We start from the raw sequence: 27,516 nt of genomic DNA on the forward strand, positions 1-27,516 counted from the left end.
CCACCAGGTCCCACCCTGGCTGTGGAAGAGGGGACCACCGGGAGCCTGGCCACCCTGCAGGCACCACCTACCCAGGTACAGCAGCATGGCCTCCATGGCCTGGTGCTTCTTCACCACCAGGTGGCTGTCCGTGCCCAGCCCGTGCAGTATGGGCAGCACCTTCTCCGCAAAGTGCAGGGGGCGCTCTGGGGAGAGGTCACACCTACCGTCACTGGGACCACATGGCCCGATAGCACCAAAGGCTGGCAGATGGGCACGTATCACCTACACATCCCCTGCCCACTCCAACCGTCTGCAAGTGCCACGACACAAAACACCACTATCACGACCACCTTTCCCATTACCAAGCTTCAGGCTTGACACACGTGGCTGTGACCAAAGCTGCTCAAATTCAACATGTGCAAAACCATGCCCATGATCTCCACCCCCTGCCTCCCTTCCCACCCTCCCCGTGGCCATCAGGGAAACACCACCACCACCACCCGCCAGGCTGCTCAACCCAGAAACAAACCCCTCTTCCCTCTCCCGATCCACACATCGAATCTCTCTGTTCTGTCCATCTCCACTGCTGCCACCCCAGCCCACGTTACTGCCTTCTCCTTGGACTAAACCATGACCTTCAAAGTGTGCTCTAATTTCCCTCTCCCAACCCATCAGCGAGTAGCAATCTTCTTAAACTCCCACTCACTAACTAACATCGGAGCGATGGTCTTGCATTGCTGCAAGGCCCTGCATGGCTGCCTCTGCCTCGATCTCCAGCCCCACCCATGTCACCACCCCCTCACTGCCCTCGTCTCCTTGAACGGGCTGTGCCTCTGCCCACCACAGGACTTTTGCCTTCTTCACCAAGTAACCCCTACTCTTCCTTCCCATCCTGGCTCGGGGAAGATCTGGCAATGCCATGGGTCTTTCCTCCACAGCAGTTAACACATCTGTAGTTGAACATTTATTGGTATGATCATTAGACTAATGCCTCCATCCCACACCAGACTAACCCCCACAAGGACAAGGACTGTGTGTGTGGCTCCCTAGCCCAGTGCCTGGCACTCAACAATATAGTAAAACGATGAACAGATACAGCCTCATCCTCCACTGCCATCAAGACCACCTTTACCATAAAATACCTTTCTCACCTCAACCATCACCATTGTCACTGACACCTGAGAAAGCACCATCACAGCCAACACCTTCTACCCCTTCACTGTCCCTTCTATCAGCCACATGACAGGCATAACCTCAATCCCTGCCAGCACCCTATCACCACCGTCACAGAGATCAGTGTGACAGCAACACATCATCAAAGCCCTTTTCACCACCCATCCTCATGTGCAGGGTAGGGGAGGACAGACTTGGGCTACAGCTGAGACAAGCCATACCATACCCTGCACAAGCCCAGGGTCACCCACCTGCCTCCTCCCTCTCATTGACCTCAAAGCAGGTCCAATAGTCCTTCTCCCTGATGCCCACGTTCCGGCGATCCAGGATCTCCAGGGTGAGCTCCTCAGCAGTCATGGATGCTGGGATCTGCAAGGACCAAGGAGGAGATTAGCCTACCTGTGCCTAGCCCCTGCTCTGCCACAACCTTGCTATGTGACTCAGAGCCTGAGCCCATCCTTCTCAGGCCCTTCTGGAGTCCTGGGATAGAGAGGGGTATTTCTGAGTGGTTCTTAGGAGCAGGCCCCAGCACCAACCAGATACAGGTCCCAAACTGGTCCTCTCCTTGGGGTGGAAGCACTGCTCCCCTGGCCATCTGAGCCTGTGCCTGGTCCAGCCTGATTCTCCAGCCCCTTGGCTTCTAGGTCCCAGCACCTACCTTGATATGCTGCTCAGTCTCTGCCTTCTTCTCCTCCAGATACACTGTGCAGATGAAGTCACCGGCATGCTGCAGGGAGACAGGGCTCAGCTGGGGGCCTAGGAAATGGGTGCAGGTGGCAGGCCCAAGCCCCCCACCCAGGCTCCAGCCTTCACCTGGGTCCCACTGGCAGTGCCAGCCACGCGCATCTTCACAATGGCAGTGATCTCCTCCCGCTGCTTCCTGAGCTCTTCCTCATCCACCTGGGAAGGGGTGAGAGGCAGGGACAGGTGGTCACCGCCATCTGGAAGGCTCACCCCTGCCCTCCACTGCCCACCGGCCAGGGACGCACACTAAATACCACCACATAGTGGTTAATGAGGTCTTCCACCACACGGCCAGCCTTGTAGTCCTGCCCGTCTGTCTGGAAGAGGGTGGGCCCAAACACAATTGCCAGGTTGTGCACATTCATCTGGTTCGTGTCTGAGAAGCACTGGACACTGGAGAGGGGAGGAGGAGAGCTTTGAGTGAGGAGTCAGGCCAGAGCTTCCCATCTCACCCTGTCAATTTCTGACAGGTCCAAGACTGGTCTGGTCAGAGAGGACCACTATTTAACGGGGTAGGAACAGTTTTTCTGGCCATATCTTGGGTCCTGGTAGGAGCAGGACTGGGAAGCTGGGAGATACAGCCAAGGTACCCTGGCCCCAAGTGGAAAGATCCTCTACAACAGTGGTCCCCAACAGTTCTGGCACAAGGGATTGGTTTTGTGGAAGACAATTTTTCCAAGGACAGGGTGGTGGGGCAGGGGATGGTTTCAGAGGCATTAGATTCTCATAAGGAGCGCGCCACCTCCCATGCGCAGTTCACAATAGAGTTCCAATCCTTTGAGAATCTAATGCCGCGGCTGATCTGACAGGAGGCAGAGCTCAGGCAGTAATGCTTGTTTACCCACCACTCACCTCCTGCTGTGCAGCCTGGTTCCTAACAGGCCACGAACCTGTACTGGTCTGTGGCCTGGGGGTTGGGGACCCTTGCTCTACAAATGTCCAATGTTAGGGCAGATCACAGTCAGCACTTGGTGCGAAAGCACAGCTGGCTCCCAGGGGAGGGTAGTCAGCCAGGGTGGGGGTAGAAGAACCTTCACCCCATCCCCCCAGAGTCTCACAATGGTATCATCCCTCACCAGTACAGGTGGCTGATAAGGGCCTTCACTGTGGCCCGGTTAACAGGGGGCAGCCGCACCAGCAGCTCTCGGTACCTGGAGACCTTCTCCTCCTCGTCCTCGATCTCTGGGTGGGAAAGATAAATCAAGTCAGAAACCCCCTCTAACTATCTTCCCCTCACCCCGCCCGGGCTGCTGTGCCTCTCATGGTGACTGACAGCAGTCCCTGTGCCCTCCAAGTCAATGCAGGCCAGGCACTCAACCAGGGTAAGGAACTCTCGGTCTTCCAGGGGCCCTGGCTCTGTATGTAGTGGCGATGGGAATGAGAAGCAGAGGAGGGCAACTGGAGCCTGTGGGTTAGGATGAGCCCAGTGCAAGTGCCACAAGGCAAGGGCGCAAGAGTCCGGAGGGATGGGTGGAGGAGGAGGAGGCTGGGCACGGGCTGCAGGGCCCACCTGAGGCCTCCAGCCAGGCTAGGCGCTGGGCGCGAGTGAAAAGCCCATCAGGCAGGTCGCGCAGGAAGCGCTTGAGCGCCGAGGAAACATCATCCACGTGCTGCTCGCCCTCCTTGAGGTGCACAGAGCGCGCATCCTGCCGCAGGCTCTCCAGCAGCCGCTGCGTCTTCGATGTCTGCCCACACTTGCGGTAGATGCCCTCAGAGGTCAGGCCTAAGGAGGGGCGGGGCCGAGCGTTTGGGGCCTGAGGCATTACGTCATGGGGCGGGGCTACGCATCTCCGGTGCGGGAGGCGGCTCTCCGGGAGGGGCGGGGCTGGCACCCCCGGGGCAGGGCTCACCGCACTGCGTGATGTAGTCCACACAGCGGTACACGATCACCGGGATATCCGAGTCCCCAAGCTGCTGCTCAGACAGCGTGTCCCCCATGCTGGCGGCTGCTTTCTGGATGGCCCCCAGCCAACCCATGAAGTCCAGGCGCCGCTCGCCCTGTATGTACAGTGTCCTGGGCCAGGGACAGTCAGTCACTGAGGGGCCTACACCTATCCCACCCTGTCCCCAGGCCCATCAGACTGCTCCAAGCTTCTCAGAGCCCCTCAGGGAGGCCGTGGCTCACCTCCTTCGCTCTACCAGCACCAGCACCTGGTTCTCACTGTCCCCCTGGATGGCTGTGGAAGGGTTAGTCAAGGTGAGACCCAGGTCTTGCTCCCGATCCCCAACCCGCTCCCTCCGTCTGAGCACACACACACCCATGAGACCCGCCCGCCAATGTATGCGGTGGCTGAGATGCACCCCAAGGACATGAGAGGGCAGGATGGTGGCTCTGGCCAGGCCAGGCAGAGTTCAGACTTCCAGGCAAGGGCTGGGGGCCTGGGAGCCCAGGATGGGGTGCCCTGGAGGCTGGGGACCCAGGTCTCGTCCACGCACAAAGCTCCTGCAGTTTCCGTAGTTGCAGCGGCTCTTCGCAGGGCCCCTCCGGGAAGACAGCGCGGAGCTCTGAGCCACTGAGAGAGAACCAGCCCTCCTGGGCCCGCTGTAGGCTCAGGCCAGCTTTGTAGGGTAGGCGTCCCAGCCGCTCAAAATCCCGGGCCAGCAGATCCTCGGCCAGGGGAGGCAAGAATGCCTGGCAGAGAGGCAGCCGGGGGAGACAGCATCAGCCAACGGCACTGCCTGCCCCAATGCCCCAGCTCCTTGGCTTACAGGCAGGTGCCCTCTTCCCACCCAGCTGCCTTCTCTTCTCTTCCCCAAGGCAGAACCAAGCCCAGTGATGGAACTTGGGTACCATGCCCCACTTCATACCCACTCAGATGTGCCCGCCTCTGGAAAGGCTTCCCAGACACCTTCTAGAGGGCCCTTCTCTGGGCCCCCACAGCACCAAAGCATTCTTGCCCTCTGTTGTGGCACTGGTTACACTGCTGCTGCCGCCTGAACCCCACCCGGGGGAGCTGTCTCCCCCACACACGGGAGCTACTGAAGAGCTAGGACTAAGCCTGGTTCATCTGGGTCCCCAGGTCTCCGAGGGCTCTCAGGAGGCGCACAAGACAACTGATCAACGGACAAGTGAATGATAAAAAGTCACAGGCTCTCACAGCACATGGGGAACCCACAGGCACCTGGCTCTAGTCCCTGAGGCAGAGCCCTCCCCGTGGCCTCCCTGCCTCTTCCCTCCAGCCTCTGCTTGCTCGCCTCCAGGAACAAGGAGCACACTCCCCTGGAGGCAGCACTGTCCATCCTAAGATGGCTCTGACTGTCATTCACTGTTAAACATTTATTGAGCACCTATAGAGTGCAAGGCCCACAGCCCTTCTTCTGCAGAGCTAAGATAGGTCTGACCAACCCTGCAGAGGGCTGCAGATTACAGTAGGCCCTTGGCGGGACAGGCCTGCTCCATGTCTGCTGCCCTGCATCTAGCTTCTGCTCTCTAGACGGGGGAGCTGGGATACATGGGATTGGCCAGGAGGCCCCACCTTCCCCCGTCAGACACCCTTACACCCGCCCTGCTACCCCAGGCCCACCTTAGCAATACACTTGACCCACTCATGAGCCTCCTCCACGCTCTCCAGCCCAAACAGGTACAGCCGTTCTCCCTCCGTGTACACCTCAAAAGTGTGCTCAAAGCTGCAAATACACAGGCCAGGACTCAGGCCCACCTCATCCAGCACTGGCCCACCCCCAACCCGCACCATCAACCGCCATCCTCTGCCCCCTCCGCACTGCCTTGGCGCTTGTCCTTACTCTGGTCCCCTAAGAGGTGGTGGAAAAGTCTTGGGCTGGGGCCTCAAGAGACTGGAGTCGGCCCTTGTGCAGCCTCTGTTTGCTGTGTGACCCTGGGGAGGTCCTCCCCTTCTCTGGGCCTATTTCCCTGTCTCCCCAGTGGGGGATTGTACCTTATAGCAACTACAGTCTGATTTGCCCAGGAGTACTCACCCGTGGGTGTCAGGAGGGGGCACTGCCAGGCACACAATCTCGCTGGCCCGAATCTCTCCGTTGGGGGTCACTGCCCGCTCATTCTCATAGTATCTCAGGACCCCGTCACTAAGGACACACCAGCGCCGGCTGAACTCTGGGGAGAATTTGGGCAGGGGAGCCATCAGGGAGCCCCCCACCACCTGAAAACCACCTCTGCATTCTCCCAGGGCTCCTGCTCCCATCTGACCCATGTGCTCTTCATTCTCTCAAGTTTTCCCCAGATCCATCCACCTCTCTGCATTCCCACCGCGCCAGCCAGCCCACAAGTCATCCTCTCCCCCAGGCCTCTGCGGCAGCCCCTTCCAAAATCCCAGAGTGATCTAGCTAAAATCAGACCCCATCCTTCCTCTAACCAAAACCATTCCATGGTCCGCAGGACAGACTCTGTGCCCCTCAGCCTGCCATTCAAGGCCCTGCCAGGTCTACCTCTGCCCATCTCTCCAGCTGCCTCTCTGTCACTCCTGGGCACACACATCCCTACCCAGCACTCCCAGCTTTTGCAAACCTTGTCCCCTCTACCCACCACCTGAATGTCACAGGAAGCCTTCTATGCCCCAACCTCCTTTTCCAGAGGCACCTATCACTCTGTACTCTGCCTCCTGCTACAATGGCTCTGAGAGACTGACAAGGTCCCATAAAAGAAACAGAAATGGGAATCTGGACCAGGAAAGGTAATGGAAAGGATAGGTTGTCATGGCCATGCAGGCCTGTACAGTTCACAGCACTGAGCTTTACAGTGGCTCAGAGCTTCCTGGCATCCAGGGCAAAAAGGATGACTCAGGCAGTTGTTACATAAATGACATTATCAGGCAGAGGGAGGCAGACCTGGGGCAATGAGGTTGTGAACAGCATGGAGTTCCAAAGAAATCTCTTTGGGAGTTGGAGGGCTTTGTCCCTGTAGGAGAGCATACAGGAGGTGCTGAGGGATGTTGTCAGCAATGACCTCACAATGTTCCCACAGCAGACTCTGCCTCTCATTCTGTCTGTGAGGGCCTGACATTTGTTCTCTGAGGGCAATGTGTCCTCAGGCCTGTCTCCACGGATGGGCTCCCTCCAGGAGCACCAGCTCTGCCTGTGTCACCCTTCATTCTGCAGATATTTGCCAAGTGCCCACTGTGTGCTAGCCACTGTTCTAGGATCTGGGGGCTACAGGCAGTGATGGCCAAAAGGAGTTTATGTCCCAGTGGGGTACAGAGAATCTATAGATAAGTACATTAATGAACAAATGGGTACCAGGTAAGTGGTGTGAAGAAAATGCAGGGTAGCCAGGTGCGGTGACTCATGCCTATAATCCCAGCACTTTGGGAGGCCAAGGTGGGCAGATCACCTGAGGTCGGGAGTTTGAGACCAGCCTGGCCAACATAGTGAAACCCCATCTCTACTAACTAAATTAGCCAGGCATGACGGCGCACGCCTGTAATCCCAGCTACTCGGTAGGCTGAGGCAGGAGAATCGCTTGAACCCGGGAGGCAGAGGTTGTGGTGAGCCGAGATCGCGCCATTGCACTCCAGCCTGGGCAACAAGAGCGAAACTCCATCTCAAAAAAGAAAAGAAAATGCAGGGTAAAGGGAGAGATGGGGGGTGCTATTTTGCATAAGGTAGTCAGAGATGACATCTCTGCAGGAGTGATACTGAAACAGAGACCTGACGGAAGTGAGGGACTGGCCATGCAGATACCTGGGGGAATGCATTTCAGGCAGAGGGAACAGCACAGGCAAAGATCCTGGTAGGTGACGACATGTCTGAGAAACAGTGAGGAGACCGGCAGAGTGATTAGGGGGGTGGTTCAGAGAGGTAATGGGGGTGGTGGCCAACTGTGTGGGCTCTTGTGGATTTTCTTCTGAGTTGGGAAGTGAATGGAAGGCTGACATCAGAGGGATAGGGCTTTCTGTTCAGTCCTCAAACTCCCTACCAGCCACGGGCTCTAACTACCAGATGCTCAGCAGAGCCCATATCCAGTAGGGGCTCAATAAAGGCTCGTTTAGTCCAAAGAAACTCTGGCAGTGACCTGCTCTGCAGTGCCATGCCCTACCCCCACTCCCACCAGGATCATTTAGGAAGCACCTACTGTGTACCACAGACTATATCCAGGAAGCCCTCTAGGGTGACTCTGCCAGAGTCCACTTGGCTGCCTCATGGGTCCACCAGTCTGGCCAGCCCTGGCTTCCCTAGCCCTGCAGCCATGACCAAATGCCATGGGCCAAGGCAGGGTCTGGGGCGGCACCCACCTTCCCGGGCCCGGCGGTCCTGTAGCAGCTTGCCAGCAGAGGCAGTCTTGTAGAGGAAGCCACTGTGGCTCACAGTCGGCAGGACAACTGAGTAGTGCTTTTCCAGGGGCTTCATCGAGTCCAGCCGAGGCACCTCTTTGGAGGCGGGGAAAGGATGGCAGGTCATGCTGGCCACCCAAGAGGGTGTCCCCACCTCACTCCCACCTGGCCTGGGCATCCAGGCTCACTTTCAAATCATCAGCCCCAGCTCCCTAACTGGCAGCCTCAAGCTCCCCCTCCTACCTGCAGGGTCTTGCCCAGGCTGTTTCTCCACCTCTCCCCACTTGTGGAAATTCACTCCACTCCCAAGGCCCAGTTCCAGCACCTCCCCTTTCAGGAAGCCTCCCTGACTCCTGGCCCACCCCACTCTACAGGTTGGAGGCACAGGCCAGGCACACTGGCATGAGGGGGGCATTGGGCAAACTCAATAATAATCCCTGGAAAGAGGATTGTCCCAGACAGTGGGAAGCTCAAGGTGGCAGCCTGAATACAGCCCTGTTCCCCACGGTCAGCGCCGCGGGGCGGGGGGGTGATCTGCCCCCAAGCCCAAGCCAGCTGGGTGGTCTCCTGTGTCTCCCTGGACACCTGGGCTCTCTCCAGCCCAGTGTGCCCCGCCCACCCATGGCCCTGAGCCCAGAGCCCCAGCCATTGAGCTCCACCGTCCGTCCTGGGATGTGGCCCCAGAGGCCAGGCCTGGGCCACGAGCTGTGCTGCTCAGCCCATTGACCCCTCCTCACCCACCCTGAGAGGGAGCCAATGGTACCCAGACCAAGTTCAGGATTGAGCTCCACCCAAGCAGGGCAGTAGACAGGGCTACCATGGTGGGTGACCCACACAAGAAGAAATGTAACACAGCACCCCTCACGCAGCAACACAGACACACTCGGCACACGCATGTACTCCAAAGCTCTCAACATCCCCAGAAACACAGATCCAGGGGGCTCAGAGGCGCACAAACACCAGCACAGCTGCCAGTCATCCTGAGGGGCTCACATTGCAAGTCAGGGAAGTTATCAACAGAGTCACAGAGACACAAACACAGAGGAACATGCATACGCAGCACAAATACACACTGAGGTGCAAACCCAAGCACACCCAGCTCACACACGATTTACCACAGGCCCTTGAGGAGCTGTGATCACGGCCTGAGAGCAGCAGGTAAATCAAACCCCACCAGGCACTGAACAGCCTGGTGGACCCCCACCCTCTGCCACGCTCACCTGTGGTCCGGTTGTTCCGAAGGAATTCCATCTGCAGCGTCTGCCCCGCCTGCTCTGCAAGAGCCAGGGGCGTGGGGGCCTCAGGGTCCCCTGAGAAGCAGTTGATCCCAGCCCCACAGCCCAAGAGCGCCTGGGTCTCAGCTAGGTCTGTGGTGGTGACTGCAGCACACAGGGCCTAGGAAGAGGCAGGGGAGGGTCAACCCAAGCAGGAGTGGGGGGCCCACAGGGAAAGGGGCTAGAGGGGAGGAGAGGAAAGAAGAGGAAGGAGTCACCCAGGCCTGGAGCAGTCCATTCTCAGACTGAAAGAGAGAATAGGAAGGAAGAAAGAGAGAAGGAGAGGGAAGAGAGAGGCCAAGGGGAGGAGGGGTGAACAGGGGCTGCCTAACGGAGGCCAGGGGATCCCAGCTGCCCGGGGCCTCACCCCTGCTGGCCGCCTGGACACAGCTGCCCAGTCAGCCAGAGCCTCCAGAGGATCTCAAGATCCTTCTGCCTTGTGGAGGAGCAGGGGGGGTGCTTTGTAGCTAATTCCTCCCACATTTGAATTCCTCACTGCCTGCCCAGCCCTCCCAACCAATGGGAGTTGCCGCCCTCCTGGCTTGCAGGCTAGACTGGGTTGGGCTGGGAGCAGGATGCCTGGGTCCCTGGGAGGTGGAGGCCTGACTCCCACCGGGCTTCTAGCTGGACTGAGTCTGCCTGGGAGGGGCAGTTTGGGGGAGGGGCTGAAGGCCAACCAGAGGTCACAAATGGCATACCCCTGCCTCGGAGCTGGCTGCCTCCCACTCAGGCGGAGCCAGATCAGGGCCTAAGACTTGGCTCCCAGCCTGTCAGGGCCTGGGGCCCATACGGGGCCTCATCTTGAGTGGGGTGTGGATGGGGGTGGGTCAGAGCAGCCCAGCTGTTTTTCATGAGCCTGACAGGAAATAGCATCCCCATCAAGTTCACTCCTTTTGGCAGGATTCAGGAGTAACAGGACGGGGTGCAGGAGACTGAGGAATTGGGAGAGACAGACAGATGCTGGGGACGTGCCCTTGGCCCAAGGGTCAGGCCTGGCTCCTCCCTGCATGGCCAGAACTTTTCACATGGCTTAGGCAGGGCCCTTCTGCCCTCCAAACATCAGTTTCCCCATATGCCAAGGCATCTCCCTGAGCTGGTAGATGAGATGGGTTAAGACAGCATGAGGAACAGGGCAGCAGAAAGACGGGGATGGTTCCAAGGGGCCCCAGAGCTGCAGTGCCCTGACCTTGTCCAGCTCCTCCTGGTTGCCAAAGAGCAGGTGGTAGCGGCGGTACTTGCCCTCACGGTACTTGGCCTCCAGGTGGCACCGCCGGGTGCTGGGGCTGCTGCTGGGCTGCAGGGCCTCACTGGGGGGCACGTTGGCTGCCCAGAAGCGGTTCCCAGCGCCATTTCCCAGCCGTAAGAAGAGCTGTGGGGGTGGGCAGGAGGTCAGATGGGCCAGCTGACAGCCAGGGGCCGTGGCGGGCAGAAACTTGGTTTCTGAGATTGTTAGGCAAGGGGCTGGGAGAGCCAGGCCATCTGCCCACTTTCCCAATGGGGAAGGTGAGGACAGCCTGGCCTGCTGGTGGCTGGGGATGCTCCTGCCACCAGCACTGGGCTCTGAGCCTAGGTCTCAGGCTCAGTGACGGGACAGGGAGTCAGCAGCCTGACAGGTGGACGCCTCAGGCCTTGTGCCTGGTCCCGGGAGCCTTGCTGCCGCCCCACCCAGTTCCACATCTGGAGCTCTGCACTCCTGAGGCTATGATAGCTGGGGGTGGGTGCCTAACCTGTCAGCCAATGGGGTGATTTTGGAAACCTCTCCTGTCCCTGACATTCCTCTCTGGGCAAGAGGGATGGGGGTGGATTCTGGGTGAGTGCAGGGATCCAGCATTCGGTAATCAGTTCCTTCCTTCATCCGGCTCCTCATTCCACAGCCATTTCCTAGGCCCCCCACCTTGCCTCCTTGTCAGGTCCTGTATGGGGTGCTGGAGTCACAGCACAGAACAAAGCAGAACAGTCCCTGCCACTACTGATTCACTCTGTGTCTTCCAGCAAGTTATTTTCTCTCCCTGGGCTTCAAGGCTGTAAACTGGTTATTCTAATCCTAACTCCTGGCTTGTTCTGAAAGTCAGTTAATTAACATATGCAAAGTCTTTAGCACTTATGTGCCAAACACATCATGGGGAGGTGAGAAAGGGATGTGACACTCCAAGTGCTCTGGAGTCTGCAGCCTGGGTCTACCCTCCCATTGCAGGTTCTCCCCTGTATCTACCACATATGGGTACCTGGGAGTTTCCAGTACAGGGCATAAATGTACACGTGTGTGCACACACAGCATACATACATATACCCTCTGGTGCATGTGAGTTCAGATGAAATGAAGGCTGAGGGCCTCTGAGGGGCTGTGCAAGGTAGGGGAGAAGGCCCTGGGTCAGCCAGAAGTGGGATGGAAAGAGGTGGGGATGGTGGTCAATATGCATTTACAGGGTAATCTCAGGCAGATTACAGCCCTGCCCAGGACCTCAGTTTACACATCTATTCAATGGATGACAGTGAAATTAGATCAGGAGTTGGCAAATTCTTTCTCTAAAGGGCCAACTAGTAAATATTTTAGGCTTTACAGAACACATACAGTCTCTGCTGCATTTTCTTCCCTTTTTTTTTTTTTTAAATATAACACTTTAAAACTATAAAAACATTCTTAGCTCACTGGCCAGTTTGCTGACTTTGCCAAAAATTGCTTTTCCGAAATCCCTACCCACTAGATTATCACAAAGGGTCTCTTCCAGCTCCAAGATGCTGTGGTCACTGAGATAGGGAGGGGGCTGGGAGACCCAGACAGCTGTTGAATGAGGCAGACCCCAAGTATCAGTGGCAAGCAGGGGCATCCCCACCTCGATAAGTGTTTCTGTCCACACCTTCCTGTCCATCTTCAGGCTCCGCACCTTGGAGACGCCAGCGCCCAGGCCACGGTGCTCCCCTGTAGACACAGGGCCAGACCCAGAATCACCTGGGCCCTCCCCTTCACGGGAGCACTTACCCACCCCCAGTGTCTACTGGGACAGGCAGGGATGAGAGGCCACAGGCAGGCCCCAGGGGGTAGGCCTGCTGGCAGCTCTGGAATCCAGCCGTGTACTCTTGCTCCCCACAGGGCAGGACTGAGCCCCCTAATCCTTGCGTGGGCTCCTGCACCAGCCCCCTGCAACTGGCCCCCTGGAACCACGCTTGGCCTCTTGCAGGCCACTCTTAACATAGCCCTGCCAGAGGTGATCTCTTTAAAATGCAAATCCCTGACTTCTAATCCCTGCTTTCACCCTCCAGTGGCTCCCAGAATTAGATCACAACTCCTTACCTGCTTCCCCTCCATCACCTTTCTACCCAGACTGTCATCAACCATGTCCTCATGGCCACTCCTTCCTGCCATTCAGATCTCAGCTGGCATGTCACCTCCTCAGAGAGGGCCTCCCCAGCACACTTCCCCAGACTTGCTCCTCCACCTGGATCCCCACCTCCAGCAGCCCACAGCTGCCACCTGGGCTATGTCAGCTCCCAGGACAGAATCCCCAGCATCTGGCACGCAGTGGCCAGAATGAGTGGCCTTTGATTGAGCAGATGAATGAACCTTGGGCTCGACCCTCTCGCATTTCATCTTCCTCATCCAGTCAGTCATTGAGTGTTTTCCACCATAGATCCTCAACAGCCCTCAAATGCTCACGGCTTCCCCAGGCCAGGCTTCCGCCTCCTCCCTCTCCTGGATCCTATGGCAGCCTCCTCACTGGTCTCCAGTCTCGCCCCTCTAACTTGGCTTCCACCCACCAGCCAGAGTCTGACCCACAAATCTGACCACGTCCCTGCCTCCCATCGCCCTCCAGACAAAACACCAGCTCCTCCCTCTGCATGCAAAGCCCTGCCTGGCCCCTGCCAACTCCTCTTGCCTGGCCTCCCCTATTCTTCTGACATGAGAGGAACACCAGACCCCAACAAGCCTGGGCTCAAATCTGGGCTCACTTACTTGCCAGGTGACCCTGAACAAGCCATTTCCTCTCCCTGTGCCTCCGTGTCCCCACCCGTGATGGGAGAAGTTGAACCCCCGCCTGGCAATGTAAGGACTCAAGGCTAATCACAGGGGAAAGGCCCTGGTGTGCAGGAGAAACATCAACAGCAGCTCTCTGACTGCTGTCTCCGCTCCAGGCTCTCCTCCAGATAGGACACCTGCCATCCCAACTGGCCAACCCCGCCACGCCTCTGCCTGGTGCCCTGACCCCCATGCACACACCTGCACAGCGCTTGCAGATGACAACACAGAGGTTGATGGAGGCCCAGTCAGGCTGAGGAGCCCCGCAGTCAGCACAGAACCTGTTGGGGGCTGCAGCCCAGATGCGCTCGGCCACCTCCGAAGTAGACAGGGCCTCGGCGATGGCTCCCTGCATGGCCTCCAGCCACTGCTCCTTCTCTAGCTCTGAGTCAGCAGAGAAGCTGGGGACATAGGGGTGGGGAGATTGGTGGGGATGGACTCAGAGGGATTTGGGGGCAGCATGAGGAGGCACAGAATGAAGTGGGGGACAAAGTGTTAGGAGCGCTTAGGCAAAAGAGTGAGGCATCCCACTCTGGTAGGGAAGGTAGGTGTGGACAAAGGCAAGGACACCAGGAACACAAGAGCGTATGGGGGCAGGGGAACCCAGTGGGGGGCTCTGCCCAGCCCACAGAATGAAGGCTGCTGGGAAGAAAATGATGCCTGAGCTAAGATTCAACAGATCAGAAGGGCTGAGCCAGGTGAAGAGGTGAAAGGACAGTCTAGACAGAGGGAACAGCATGTGCAAAGGGGCAGGATGGCACAGGGGGCATTCCAGGACACAGAAGGGCAGACTGACAGAGAAGAGGGTGGGAGATGGACAGGGGACAGGCCTGCATCAGGCAGAGGAAGTCAAAGTGTACCCTGAGGACAATGGAAAACCCACAGAGGGTTTAAGTAGGAAGGAGGGGAGGGCGCAGAGATGTCTTTAAAAGACTCCTCCACCATCCGCATCCTCATTCCTATCCCAGCTCCAACTGTGACATGCTCCATGACCCCACTCCACAAAGAACTCCATTGGCCCAACATACCGAGACATCTGTGGCCGCCATAGCATGCCCTACTCTTCAGGGTGGCAGGCCCTGGTTGAACAATAAATGATGACTGTCCCTGAAAAAATTTAGTTTTAAAAAGACCCCTCTGGCTCTTTCCCTGCCACCACCGAGTCACACATGTGACCATGAGTCTACTCCACCCATAACCCATTGCCACAGACAAGGAAGGCATCGCTGCTGGAGGTGTGATGGCCATTAATGCCACTTTATGGAGGTGCTGGAGACCTCCTCCTCCACAACCTAGCACGTGGAATTCGCAAAGCTGCCAAAGGTGGAGCCAAGTGCCAAGCTCACCTTCCTGTGCTTGCACCCAAATGCAATAAGCCACACATGCCAGCTGGGGGAGGCCCTTTGTGTAGAACACTGAGTCTACCTCTTTAGGGTTGATGACAACAAGAAACCCAGGAATGGGCAGGCCTCTCAGACTGACAATCAGAGAACGCCCGTCAGGCGGGGCTGCAGCTGTGTGGTAGTTAAGGACTATGGCAAAGAATCTCAGGGCAAGGATATCATCAAAGAGAACTTCAAATGCAAGAAATGAGCAAATAAAAACTTAGCTCTCAAATATAAGGCCCCCGCAGAAGTCAAAGTAGTTGGAGTAAAGAGGCTGGACAGGCACAGGCGGCCCAAGAGTGAGGAGGCAGGCGCTGGGGCCAAGGGCCCACCAGGCCAGCGCCAGAAGGGTGACAGCAGAGAGATGGGGCCAGATGGGTAAAAACGAAAGACACGGGCCAGGTGCGGTGGCTCACCCCTGTAATCCCAGCACTTTGGGAGGCCAAGGTGGGTGGATCACCTGAGGTCAGGAGTTCGAGACCAGCCTGACCAACATGGCAAAACCCCGTCTCTACTAAAAATACAAAAATTAGCCGGGAGTTGTGGTGTGCACCTGTAATCCCAGCTACTTGGGGAGGCTGAAGCGGGAGAATCACTTGAACCCAGAGGCAGAGGTTGCAGTGAGCCGAGATTGCACACCAGCCTGGGAGACACAGCAAGACTCTGTCTCAAAAAAAGAAAAAAAAAAAAAAAAAAAAAAGGAAAGACACGAGTCCTTCCCTCTTGTTTGGAGAGACAGGCCCCTGGGAAGAACAGGGAGCTGAAAAGGGGAGATGACCACAGCTGTCAGACATGCAGGCCAGAGCTCAGCAGAAAGATCCCGCTGGAGACAGACATCTGGGCTAAGAGCAGAGAAGTGGGAGGTTTGGGAGTGACGCTAGTGTTTATTGAGCAGTTACTACCCAGTATTACAAACACTTCCCCAGGACACTGAGGCACACAGAGGCCAAGTGATTTCCCAGGTCACACAGCTAGTCAGTGGTGGACCCAGGATTCGAACCCGGTTATAGTTCAGTACCTCAGAGGTAGCGGCTGAAGGCCTGGGAGTGGGCAAGGCTGCCCAGGGAGAGGGCAGAGGACAGAGAAAGACACCAAGGGACAGCTGAGGTCAGTGGAAACCAAGACGGCAGAGGCTTGGTGGCCCAGAGACAAGGACTGAGGAGCAGCCTCATGAGAGACGAGAGCACTCTCCAGGGGTGGTGTAGGCACAGGGATAATGGGGCAGGGGCAGTGGGTGCAGGAGGCCAGATGGGCAACCCCTGAGCAGCATGGCGGGCATGGGAGGACTGCAGTTGCCAAGCAGCACAGGGGAGAGTGAGACCTCTTAGGGGGGAAGGAGATCAGAGTGGGTTAGCGAGTGACGGGAGAGGGGCTCCACAGGTGGGGCAGGGCGGGGCAGGGTGAGGGAACCCATCTGACAGGAGGGGGCAGCTTCCCACGTTGCGCAAAAGGAAAACATTAGGAAGGAGTGAGGATGCCGGTGAACCAAGAGGATGGAGGGTCACCTGAAGATGCGGTAGGGTGTGGTGAGGTCGAAGCTGCGCCGGTCCACTTCCTTCACGTTGCCCACGCTCATGTCGATGAAGGTGATGCCAATGCCCAGGTGGTACTCCTGGAGGGCAGGTGGGATGGGATGAGGGCAAGGCTTTGGGGGCAAGTCGTGAGGCTTGGGACGGGGAGAGGAAGGGAAGGTGGTACAACTCAGGGACTGGGGGGGTGCCCAGGAGGGAGACAGCAGGGGACATGGAAAGCTGAGCAGGGTAAGGGACTGCAGGTTCAGGGCCCACACAGCAATGAGCAGAGGTGCGGGGGCGCAGGGGCCAGGGCAGGGACTGGAGGGCGGTGCTCAGAACCTGGGGGAAGTGGTCAGAACTAGGGGGAGCGAGGACACATCCAGGCAAAGGGCTGGGCTCAGTGCAGGAAAAGAGGGAACAGAAAAGGCAGGGCTAAGGCCCTAGGTCAGCCTGGGGCAGGGTAGGTGGGCATGGGCAGGGGAGAGGTTCCATGACCCTTTAGCACCTCTAGATTCTTGTAGAGCTGCACTTTGTCCCCGACCACGGCCACGTACAGCTTATTCTTGAAGCCACGAAGCTCCAGGCTGCCAGTGCGGTCAGGCTGCTCTGAGCCTGGAACTCCCAGCAGATAAGCGCTAGAGAGCCGGGCCCGGGCACGCTGCTCAGCCATGGCCTGCTGCAGGGCCTGCATCCACTCCTTCCGCTCCACTGCAGAAGGGTAGAGGAGTAAGCCCAAGGTCGCAGGGAGCCCCTCAGGGGTCTCCTGGCCCTAGGCTCCTCAGGCAACACCTCCTCCAGAAAGCCCACCCAGATTGCCCCCCTATCATTTTGCTTGATTTCTCTGACTTGAATGAGCTCAGGCTCCAATCCCAGCTATGCCACCGATGCTGGGCAAGTGACCTCACCCCTCCAAGCCTGCTCCCGCTGATTGTGTGGTTCTGAGGAGTCAGTGACAGTGCCAAGCACAGAGCCGGTCACAGAGGGTGCCCCCTTCCTCCGCCCACCTCACAAAGGGACCATGGCTCCCCGGATGTGATGTGAGAGGGCAGATGCACCATGCCTCTCTTCCCCCTCCTCTGCCCAAACTTCCAGTCTTCCCTACCCACTTCTACACACACATACAACACCCCACACTCCCTACCATCACTCTCTGCCCGGAAGGCAAAGGTCCGGTTGTTTGTGATCACTTCAAACTTCTGGTCCCCGATGGCAGCCACGCGGGAGATGCAGGCCACAGAGATAAAGCGCTTAGAGTAAGCGTCCTGGGGGAGAGACAGGAGCTATATTTTGGGACCCAGCACCTCGCTGACTCCCCCAGCCTCAGCCAAAATGAAGGCTGCAGCCCTGTCTCCTGCAGCTGGTCAGAGACAAGACCCTGTGCTGACCCTGACTGCAGCCCTCAGCAGGCAGAGGGCCAGGAGGACATGGGTTAAGGGGTCACACTTAGCGCTCTGGCGAGGACTCCTCTGGGGAGGGACGCCACCTTGCTCCAGTGTTGGGGCCAGCCTAGGCTGGAGCAGCGGTCTCGTCAGGACTGATGCAGGCCTCACCTTGTTACTGTCAAAGTATCGCAGGTGATCAGCATCCAGTCTCACCCATCGTTTCTGATAGATGTAAGATCTGGAGAGGGAGAGGGACAACAGGCAAATGACCAGGGGTGGGAGGACAGGTTCCAGGACTACCCCAGCCCTCAGAAGCCACACTCAGAGTGAGGATCAGCCAGGTTCTAGGGAGGAAGGATCCCAAATGGCCACCGGCAAGAAGATGGACTTTACAGCAAGAGTGATTGAAGTCAGACTCAAAGTAGCACATCTCTTTTTTTTTTTTTTTTTTTTTTGAGACAGGGTCTCACTCTGCCACACAGGCTGGAAGGCAGTAGTACAGGCCTAGCTCACTACAGCCTCAGATGCCTCGGCTCAAGTGCTTCTCCCACCTCAGTCTCCCAAGTAGCTAGAACTACAGGCATGAGCCACTGCACCTGGCTAATTTTTAAATTTATCTGTAGAGACGAGGTCTCGCCATGTTGCCCAGTGTGGTCTCAAACTCCTGGCCTCAAGCAAACCTCCCACCTCCGCATCTCAAGTGCAGAGATTACAGGAGTGAGCCACTATGCCCACTGATCTCCCAATTTTCAGAGCAATAAAACAGGTCTGGAGGGAATCATCAGTGGTCACAGTGTGCCTGGAGGGAGACCTGTGCAAATCATCTCAGGCCCTTCTGGTTTTCAGATCAGTGAGTGATACCAGCGTCCTGGGGTCCTGGACACTGCCCCCCACCCCCGCCATGCAGAGCACAGCAGGACCCAAGAGGCCTCACTCACCCCTGCGGTGGGTTCTTGTCCAGCCAGCCAGCCTTGATGACTGGTGTGACGGGGGTGGAGCCCCCAGGCGGCCCGTCCATGGGGTGTGGCGCAGCAATTGTGCTGGGCAAGGACAAGCTCAGGCTGCTGGTGTGCCATCCGCCACTAGCGAGAGATGAGGGGATGGGGGGCAGGGCTGAGGAGGCAAGGAGGGGGTGGGCTGAGGTTGGGCTGGGCAGTGGGAAGGAGGGTGGCCGGCCACTCACTTGGGGACGCCCTCATAGGCGCGGTCATCCTCATCCTCATCCCCTTGGTCGTCCCCAGACAGTTCCTCTCCCTCGCTCAGCAGACTGGCCACGCGCACGGCCCGTGGGACTCGGCTCGGTGGGGGCTCCTCCTGCCCCCGAGACCCACTCAGCGTCATCCTTCCCTTCAAGCCACAGATCACACCCACCCGGGGCTGCCACGCCCCCTCTGTCCACACAGCCCGGACCCACACAGCCCAGCACTTTTAGTTCTGTTTCCTCACACTCCCCTCCCCCTGCCAGCAGAGACCACACAGGGACCCAGATCACAGGGACAGGAGAGCCAGTGGCAGACACCGACCTAGGACACAGACAAAAACAGAAAGATAAAGGGACAGAGAAAAAGACTGCAGGCTAGGGAGGCAAGACAGACAGACATGGGAACACAAGAAGTGAAACAGAGACAGACACTCCGGGACAGGACACGAGCTCCTAACACAGAGGGTGGGGGGAGGCCACATGCCCACCCACATACAGCCAGAGCCTGAGGGAGCCACACCAGAGCCCCGACCCATGGCCCAGGGCGCTGTGGCTACACGTGACTCCTGACCCCTGTATGGCAAGAGAGTGAGGTGGGGGAAGGGGAAGCCTCCTGGGAAATGGTCCCACTCTCTGTCTGGTGGTCCTCAGGGTCTGACAGGCAGCTGGGCACCCCCCGCCCCCAACACTCTGACAGACAGACAGTCCCATGCCTGGCCCCACCTTCTTGGTCATCACTCTGGCTGGGGCCCCCGGCCCCTCCTCTGGGACCTCATCGTAGTCAGAGTCATCTGGTGAGAGAGGGGTTGGGGGGACTCAGGGCAAGGGGCCTGGCCTCCTCTCCTGGGGCACCACACTGGGCTTCACAAAGCCTTCCCCATGTCAAGACCCCCACCTTCACCTCCCCCTAGCTTTCAAAAAAAGGCACAGGGGATAGGAAGTGCGATTTATACCCTCAGGCCTCATAGGACAGTACTAAAGGATGGCAGAGGAGAAGCTGGGACACCACAGGGAGGTCTGAGCCAGTGGTGAGCTTGGGGGTCGGGGTAAGGACTGTCAAAGGCAACAAGAATCAAGAAATGTGGCTAACCCCAGGAAAAGCAAACCACCTCTGGCCAGGCGCAGTGGCTCATGCCTGTAATCCCAGCACTTTGGGAGGCCGAGGTGGGTGGATCATGAGGTCAGGAGATCGAGACCATCCTGGCTAACATGGTGAAACCCCGTCTCTACTAAAAATACAAAAAATTAGCCAGATGTGGTGGTGGGCGCCTGTAGTCCCAGCTACTCAGGAGGCTGAGGCAGGAGAATGACGTGAACCCGGGAGGCGGAGCTTTCAGTGAGCAGAGATTGTGCCACTGCACTCCAGCCTGGGCAACAGAGCGACACTGCGTCTCAGAAAAAAATAAAAAGAAAAGAAAAAGAAAAAGAAAAGCAAACCACCCAACACCATGGAAAATCAGACCATGGGTAACTGGCAAAGCCGGCCACGGCCCCACACTTAACAGTCAGGAGGCCAGATAGGTGGGTGCTGTCTGCATTGTGAGGATGAAGAGAATAGCGCTCAGGGAGGCTGTGACCTGCCCGGGGCCACACAGTGGGCTGGTGGCAGGGCTTGCACAGAAAGGAGTGTGATCCTTGCATACCTTCCAGAGGCCTGATTCCAGGGATCCCAGGCCATCCACCCAGAGCCACATCTCCTGGCTGCAGCACTCACCGAACTCCGGGAACAGGCGTACTGGCTTTGGAGGTATCTCCGGGGGGCAGGGAGGTGGAGAGGGGGGCTGGGGAGGCCCCTGGGGGAGGGCGGACAGGGGTTCCTCAGACTGTGGCTGGGGAGGGGATGATAATGATGGCAGCAATGACTCCTCCTCCTTGGTGGCCAGGCTGGGAACACAACAAAAGTTGGGCATCACTAAGCAACAGAGCCAAGACTGAAATATACTGAGCCCCCAGCTCACCTGAACTGCAGCAAAACTCAGGCACTACACAAACTCACACAGACAGGAACCCTCCTGCACACAGTCCTCCTCAACTCATCTCCCAGACCAAAACCCTTCCTGGTCCCCAAAGCCTAAAGGAAGCAGGCACCCTCTTTGGCCTGAATGAGGTGGTCACTTATCCCCAATGCTCTAGCTTTTAGTCACATGTATCCACTGGGTCTCCACACTGAAGGAGGGATAAAGACCAGAATGGGGAGTCAGGGAAGGATTTGTGGAGAAGGTGATGCTTGACCTGAGCTTTTAAGGATAAGAAGGCATTGACGGCAAAGAGAAGGGACAGGATTGAAATGAGCTGCAAGGCCCGAGGCACAGACCAGAGCCTCAGAAACCAATTCCTAAGGCCCTGAATTGTGGGTCTCTGTCTCAAGATCACTTTACTCTTGCCCAGATTTGAATATTCACTACCTCCTGGTGCCCTCAGACTCCTCAAACTCACCTGATCCCACCAGACCCATCTCCCACAACACCTCTGCTACCTCACCCCACTCACTCACCTCTGCTACCACACCCCAGGAAACCCTCCCGATTCTCCAAGGCCAGGTTCAGGGCCTCCTGGGCTCTCACGGCCACACAGTGTTCCCATCTGTCTCAGTACAGATCACATTGCTCCTGGCAGGCTGTCTTCTAAAGGGCTTTGGCATCAAGGACATGAATTTGAATCCTGCCTTAGTTTCTTAGTTCTTGTGTGTCCTGGGGTGAGCACCTAGCCCCTCTGAGCCTCAGTTTCCTCTCCTGTGAAATGGGGGCTATATCACTGACCTGGCAGGGTGGTAGAAGGATTAACCAAGACAGGATGTGTCATGTGCCAGCACACAGGATGCGCAGGGACCACAGGCTGGAACAAGGTGCCTGAGCCCTGGAGGCCTGGCCCCACCAGCTGTCTCTGCCAGTGTCCTGCAGGGGCCAAGGAGGAGAATCAGGGTGGATGGGCAACTTCTCCCTGAGTTATTTTTGGCCTTGTCTGTTGCCCTAGTGTTCCTGGCAATGGCTGACGGTGTGGGGCTACCATGAAAGCAAGGAAGGGCTGGGAGGCAGTGACAGGGTCTGCCTGGGGTGTGGTCATGATGCCAGGCCTTTCCTCCTGCTGTTGCCTCCACCAGTAACACTGTTCTCCCTGTTCTCTGCCTGAGAACATCCACTCGTTTTTTAACTTTTTTTTTCTTTTTTTTAAGAGACTGGGTCTCACTCTGTCGAAGACTGGAGTGCAATGGCACAATCACAGCTCACTGCAGCCTCAAACTCCCGAGCTCAAGTGATCCTCTGACTTCAGCCTCCTGAGTAGGTGGGTCTCAAGGTGTAGAGACTGGGTCTTGTTATGTTGCCCAGGCTGGTTTTGAATTCCTGGCATCAAGCAATCCTCCCACCTCGGCTTCCCAAAGCAATCCTTTAACTCTAAAACCACATTTCCCTTCTCTGAAAGTCTTCCTTGACCCTCCTTTATGCTGCTCTCCATTAAGACCTTCATACAAATGGCTGGGTGTGGTGGCTCACGCCTGTAATCCCAGCACTTTGGGAGGCCAAGGTGGGTGGATCACGAGGTCAGGAGATCTAGACCATCCTGGCTAACACAGTGAAACCGCGTCTCTACTAAAAATACAAAAAAATTAGCCAGACGTGGTGGCAGGCGCCTGTAGTCCCAGCTACTTGGGGGGCTGAGGCAGGAGAATGGCATGAACCCGGGAGGTGGAGCTTGCAGTCAGCCGAGATGGTGCCACTGCACTCCAGCCTGGGGGACAGAGCGAGACTCTGTCTCAAAAAAAAAAAAAAAAAGACCTTCATACAAATTATTCTAAATGACATTTTTCAAAGTATCTCTTTTGTGCCAAGATCTGAACCCTGACTCCAAAGTTTATGAGCTTCTTAGGACACTTGGCTACTTCCACATCACCTTCTACTATACTTGTCTCTTCTCCAGGTGTAGATAAAAGTTAACCAAACCCTTTCCTCTTCTGGGTGAAGAGCTGGCCTTCGGCTAGGTTTCCAGCTCTGTTCCCCTAGAAACCTGCAAACGGTGGCGTGTCAGCCCTGTTACCAGGCAACCAATGCCTTTGGCAGCATGGCCTGTGGAGGAACAGCATCTGGATGGAGAGAAACTATAAGCAGATTCTATACCTGGTAGAGAAACCGGAGCTTTGAGCGTCGCTCAGTGTGGTGACTTGCAAACTGGGCACATCCCACTCAGGGAGTTGAAGCCACACCAGTGGGGATGTTAGAAAACTACTGGCCCCTTAGGCAAGAGCTTTCAAAGCCAGGCTGGCTCCCTGTGAGTCACTATCCGCTGTGAGACCCAGTCCTTCACTCCTGAGCCGTCACTTGGAGGGCCACAGAGAATGGCTCCTGGACAGCTGTGTCGGCTGTGGCTCGGATCGCTTCAAAGACCCCATGGCAGACGAAGGCCTGCCACTGCTCTGGCAGCAAGCTGCTCCCTACCCAATGGGCCTCTCTGGGAATCTGGGGCCAAGGGGTGGGCCTGTGGGAGTCTTGAGTTAGAATGTACTCTCACAGCTGGACCTATGAAGACCCCCTGGTGGGCACTGCACCAGGCTGTCTCCCCTACGTGACCTGAGTCCCTTTGGGGCAGGGGCAGCATCTGACTTGGTACCCCCGCATCCCAGTCAGTAGCAATAGCATGTGGACAAGGTGGGTGGACAGGTGGGCAGCTGGAAGGGAAGGCAACGGAAGGGGTGAACGATGACCAAGCGACTGAAGGAGTGCCCGAAGGCCCAAGAGCATGACCTGGGGTGCTGGCCCCGGCTGGTCTCCTGTGATTCCCTTAGAGACTTCTTGATGGGCAAATCAACCCATCACTGCTGCCTCCCAGAGCCCAAGAGGAAGAGGCCTTGGAAATCCGGCCTGGGATCAGCAGAGAGCAGAATTCCAAGCTGTCAGGCCAGGACCAGTCAGACCTCGGTCCAGGGAGGTGGGGACAGGTGCCATCCCTCCAATGCCAAGCAGGATTGAGGGAGCCTGGCTCCCAAAGCTCCCCCAGGTCTGAGGGCCAGAGCTGAGGGGAAGGTGGTAACCATAAATAAAAACTGCCCACCTGCTCGTCCTCATCCCTGGGGTCCGGCAGCATCAGCCCCCCTCCTCTGGCACCACAGTGCATCTCCCATCACTGTCCTGATCAACTGCGAGGGGTCTGTGCATCTTGGGCAGCAGGCGGGTTCCCTGAAGCAAGCTCCACACCCTCTTTCCTCATTGGGGTAACTCCAGCACTCAGCAGGGACTTACAAACACCTGGATTCATTAACTGTGTGTATGCATGTCTACGTATGTGTGTTCCCGGGCATTTTCTGAGCACTTGACATGGATTCTTCATTCATCTACTCACAGTGCTCTGTAAGGTAAGGCTTGTCATGATTCCACTTTACGAGGAGGAAACTGAGGCACAGGGATGCTAGGTTATTTGTTCTTGATGCTACAGCTGGGATTTGAACCCTGGCAGCCCAGTACCACAGCTGAGCAAACGAGGTCATGCCAGGGTCCCAGGGCTCCTCTGAGGCCAGCCTCCTCCCATGGGCAGCCAGGTCTCAGGACCCATCTGAGAGGGAACACACCACTGCCCTGCCCACGGCAAGAAGGGAGAAGGAAACTGATGCAAAGGGCTCCTCTCCCAGCAGAGCTTCCACAGGGAAGGGACCATGTCTCACGAAGGTGGAACACAAGGGCCTCTCAGAAGCATCTGGGAAATTCTAGCCACCTTCTCCAGGAAGTCTCCTGGCTGCTCCCTGCCTGCCTGCTTACCACAGGGTATCAGGGCACTGCTGAGTCAGGACAGAGCCCAGGAAAGGAGAAGTGCTTTCAGGAAGGCATAACACGTGGGAAAATCCCAGGGAAAAGGCAGTGACCCCCTACCGAGAACAGGGCCCACAGAATGCCCCTGCCATAGCCCAAGTCCCAGCCTCTCACTGCTTGCACCCTTAAGAGTAGGCCCCGCTCCAATCCCAAGGTCCAGCTGAGGCCCGGCTTGGATGCCACCCACTGACTTGTCACCCACTGGCCCACGTCCTCAATGGCACCACCTCCAAGCCTTCACACAGTTTCATCCTCCTCTGCCCTCTCCCTCCCGTAGCCCACAGAAGCCCACCTCCACCTCAAAATGCAGCTCAGCCGGCCTCCTCCTCTAGGCAACCTCCAAGATTCTCCCACAGAGCTGCTCCCCACTCACGCCCCACTGCAGCTCCCTGCTCCTTCAACCTTCTCCCCTCTACCCAAGGGGCACGTGAACCCACCTGCTTACCCACTATTCCCGAGAGACTAGGCACCCCGGGCAGCTAAGGGGTTGGTTCACCCCAGCCTGGGCCCTCAGCCTAAATCTATTTTATAGAATCAGATAAAATACACGCAGCAGACCTCATGCCTGGGGGTTAGGTGACATGGTGGGTATGCAGAATGCAGAATGGGTAAGAGGAGGGTGCAGCTTGTGCAGAAGTTGAGAGGCAGACCATGGACATCCTATCCTCATTGGGGTATCTCCAGAACTCAGCAGGGACTTACAATCACCTGGATTCATTAACTGTGTGTGTGCGTGTCTACGTGTGTGTGCTCCCAGGCATTTTCTGAACACTTGACATGGATTCTTCATTCATCGACTCACAGCGCTCTGTGAGGTAAGGCTCGTCATGATTCTACTTTACAGAGGAGGAAACCGAGGCGCAGGGATGTTGGGTTATTTGTTCTTGGTGCCACAGCTGGGATTTGAACCCTGGCAGCCCAGCACCACAGTCGAGCAAACAAGGCCATTCAGGGTCCCAGGGCTTCTCTGAGGCCAGCCTCCTCCCATGGGCCACCAGGTCTCAGGACTCATCTGAGAGGGAACACATCACTGCCCTGCCCAAAGTCACCCTCCTCTTACCCATGACCACATAATTCATTGTATAAACCAGAAACACTTCTAAGAGTTAAAAGAGGCACTATTAATAACTATGTCAGGCTGGGTGGGGTGGCTCACGCCTGTAATCCCAGCACTTTGGGAGGCCGAGGCGGGTAGATCACGAGGTCAGGAGATTGAGACCATCCTGGCTAACATGGTGAAACCCCATCTCTACTAAAAAATACAAAAAATTAGCTGGGCCTGGTGGCACATGCCTGTAATCCCAGCTACTCAGGAGGCTGAGGGGGCAGGAGAATGGCATGAACCCGGGAGGTGGAGCTTGCAGTGAGCGGAGATCGAGCCACTGCACTCCAGCCTGGGTGACAAAGCGAGACTCTGTCTCAAAAAAAAAAAATAAAAATAACTATGTCAGGGCAGCAGGCATAAACAGGGCCTGTCCCAGGTCAAATGAGATGTGTGGTTACTCAATTAACTAGAGACAGGGCTTTGAAGCCAGGCAGACCTGGGCTTGAACCCAGCTCAACTCATTGATTTGGGACCTTGAGCAGGTCCCTTCCTCTCTGAGCCTCAGTTTCCTCGTTAATCTGTCTCCAGCCTTACCGATAATTCAGTAAAGGAGGGCCACTTGCACATGGCATCAACAGAACCTCTTCACCTTGAAGGAGACCGAGGCCCTACAGGCTGAGCCAGGAACCAGCTTCATAGCCTTAGCGGCCTCTGATGCCACCTCCTTCTCCTTCACCCCTACCCCTTTCTATCTTTCTGTCTACACCAATCTCTCGCCAAAAGAACCAGGTCTCACTGTGAGAGAAGGAAGGCCACAGAGTGGAGCAGTCTGCATATCTCAGGCTGACCCTGGACTCACCCCGCTACTCACACTCCAGCCCTCCCTGACTGAGCTGCAGTCTACCAATGCATACTTACAGGCCTTTGATACCCTGTTCCTTCCACCTGGAACACCCTCCCCTGCCTAGCCAACTCCTACTCCTACAAAAAGCCCAAATCATACATCCATCCTCCCCACTATCGCAGGCCTCCCCTCACATCTCAGGCTGATCTGGGGCCTCCCTGGGGCTCCTCACAATTCTGATCACTCAATATGGTCATATCAATGTGTGCTTCACTGAACTGCCTCAGAGGACTAAGGACCCAGACCTAACCCCATCCTAGAGTCACCACCTCCCCACAAGATGTCACACAGGTCTTGGAGGGACCTGGCCCAATCCCAGCCTCTGGACTCCCACCATCAGGGCTATGGGCCCAGTGATCTGGGGACATCTGTGTCCCACCCTGATGTCTCCATTCCACAAGGGTAAACTGTCCCAGCTGCCCGCTTCCTCAATCATGCTCTGGACTCTCAGGGGCCCAGGCCTCAGTCCTATGCCTCCTGCTTCCTCTGTGGCTTTGTCCTTCCTCCTCCATCATGAGACCCAAAGGTCATCCCCTCCAGCACTCTCCTGGTTCTGCTCTGTTCACTTCTGCCGAGCTCCCAGCATAGACAGCCCTTCCTAGGGTCTCACTTGCTAGAATGGGATGGCCACAGTCTGCTTCTCTCAACTTCTGCACAAGCCGGGAGCCCCTAGGGCCAGTCCTCTCCATGCCACCAGCAGTTCCCAGCAAAGAAGGGGCTTTAGTAAGTGTGTACTGAATGACCACCACCCTACTCGCATCCTCATCACTGGAGAAGGTCAGCAGCTCCCCAACCTCTCCATACAGCAGCACCCAGTTAACCTGGAGCCCATCCTCACAACCGTGCCTTCACCCAGC

General features: G+C 56.9%; 1 protein-coding gene across 3 annotated transcripts in view; it reads right to left on the bottom strand.

Annotated features, from left to right (window-relative positions):
• The window catches only part of ARAP1 (ArfGAP with RhoGAP domain, ankyrin repeat and PH domain 1), a 72,558-nt gene that overhangs the window by 9,020 nt on the left and 36,022 nt on the right, over positions 1–27,516 (bottom strand). For all 3 annotated transcript variants that reach the window (XM_032166882.2, XM_058446543.1, XM_032166885.2), the window contains 25 exons: positions 20,630–20,799; positions 19,639–19,706; positions 18,898–19,028; positions 18,653–18,796; positions 17,883–17,952; positions 17,474–17,594; positions 16,838–17,040; positions 16,324–16,430; positions 13,635–13,834; positions 12,253–12,338; positions 10,605–10,787; positions 9,365–9,539; positions 8,106–8,240; positions 5,836–5,971; positions 5,424–5,526; positions 4,336–4,531; positions 4,025–4,076; positions 3,750–3,913; positions 3,410–3,622; positions 2,976–3,081; positions 2,145–2,292; positions 1,969–2,055; positions 1,814–1,882; positions 1,407–1,524; positions 72–185 (listed from right to left, as the gene is read on the bottom strand). In XM_032166882.2, coding sequence (XP_032022773.1) covers positions 72–185; positions 1,407–1,524; positions 1,814–1,882; positions 1,969–2,055; positions 2,145–2,292; positions 2,976–3,081; positions 3,410–3,622; positions 3,750–3,913; positions 4,025–4,076; positions 4,336–4,531; positions 5,424–5,526; positions 5,836–5,971; positions 8,106–8,240; positions 9,365–9,539; positions 10,605–10,787; positions 12,253–12,338; positions 13,635–13,834; positions 16,324–16,430; positions 16,838–17,040; positions 17,474–17,594; positions 17,883–17,952; positions 18,653–18,796; positions 18,898–19,028; positions 19,639–19,706; positions 20,630–20,799 — 3,299 coding nt within the window. The remainder of the gene's footprint in view (positions 1–71; positions 186–1,406; positions 1,525–1,813; positions 1,883–1,968; positions 2,056–2,144; positions 2,293–2,975; positions 3,082–3,409; positions 3,623–3,749; positions 3,914–4,024; positions 4,077–4,335; positions 4,532–5,423; positions 5,527–5,835; positions 5,972–8,105; positions 8,241–9,364; positions 9,540–10,604; positions 10,788–12,252; positions 12,339–13,634; positions 13,835–16,323; positions 16,431–16,837; positions 17,041–17,473; positions 17,595–17,882; positions 17,953–18,652; positions 18,797–18,897; positions 19,029–19,638; positions 19,707–20,629; positions 20,800–27,516) is intronic.

This window comes from Hylobates moloch, unplaced genomic scaffold (genome assembly GCF_009828535.3).
Source record: "Hylobates moloch isolate HMO894 unplaced genomic scaffold, HMol_V3 SCAFFOLD_11, whole genome shotgun sequence".
NCBI lineage: Eukaryota > Metazoa > Chordata > Mammalia > Primates > Hylobatidae > Hylobates > Hylobates moloch.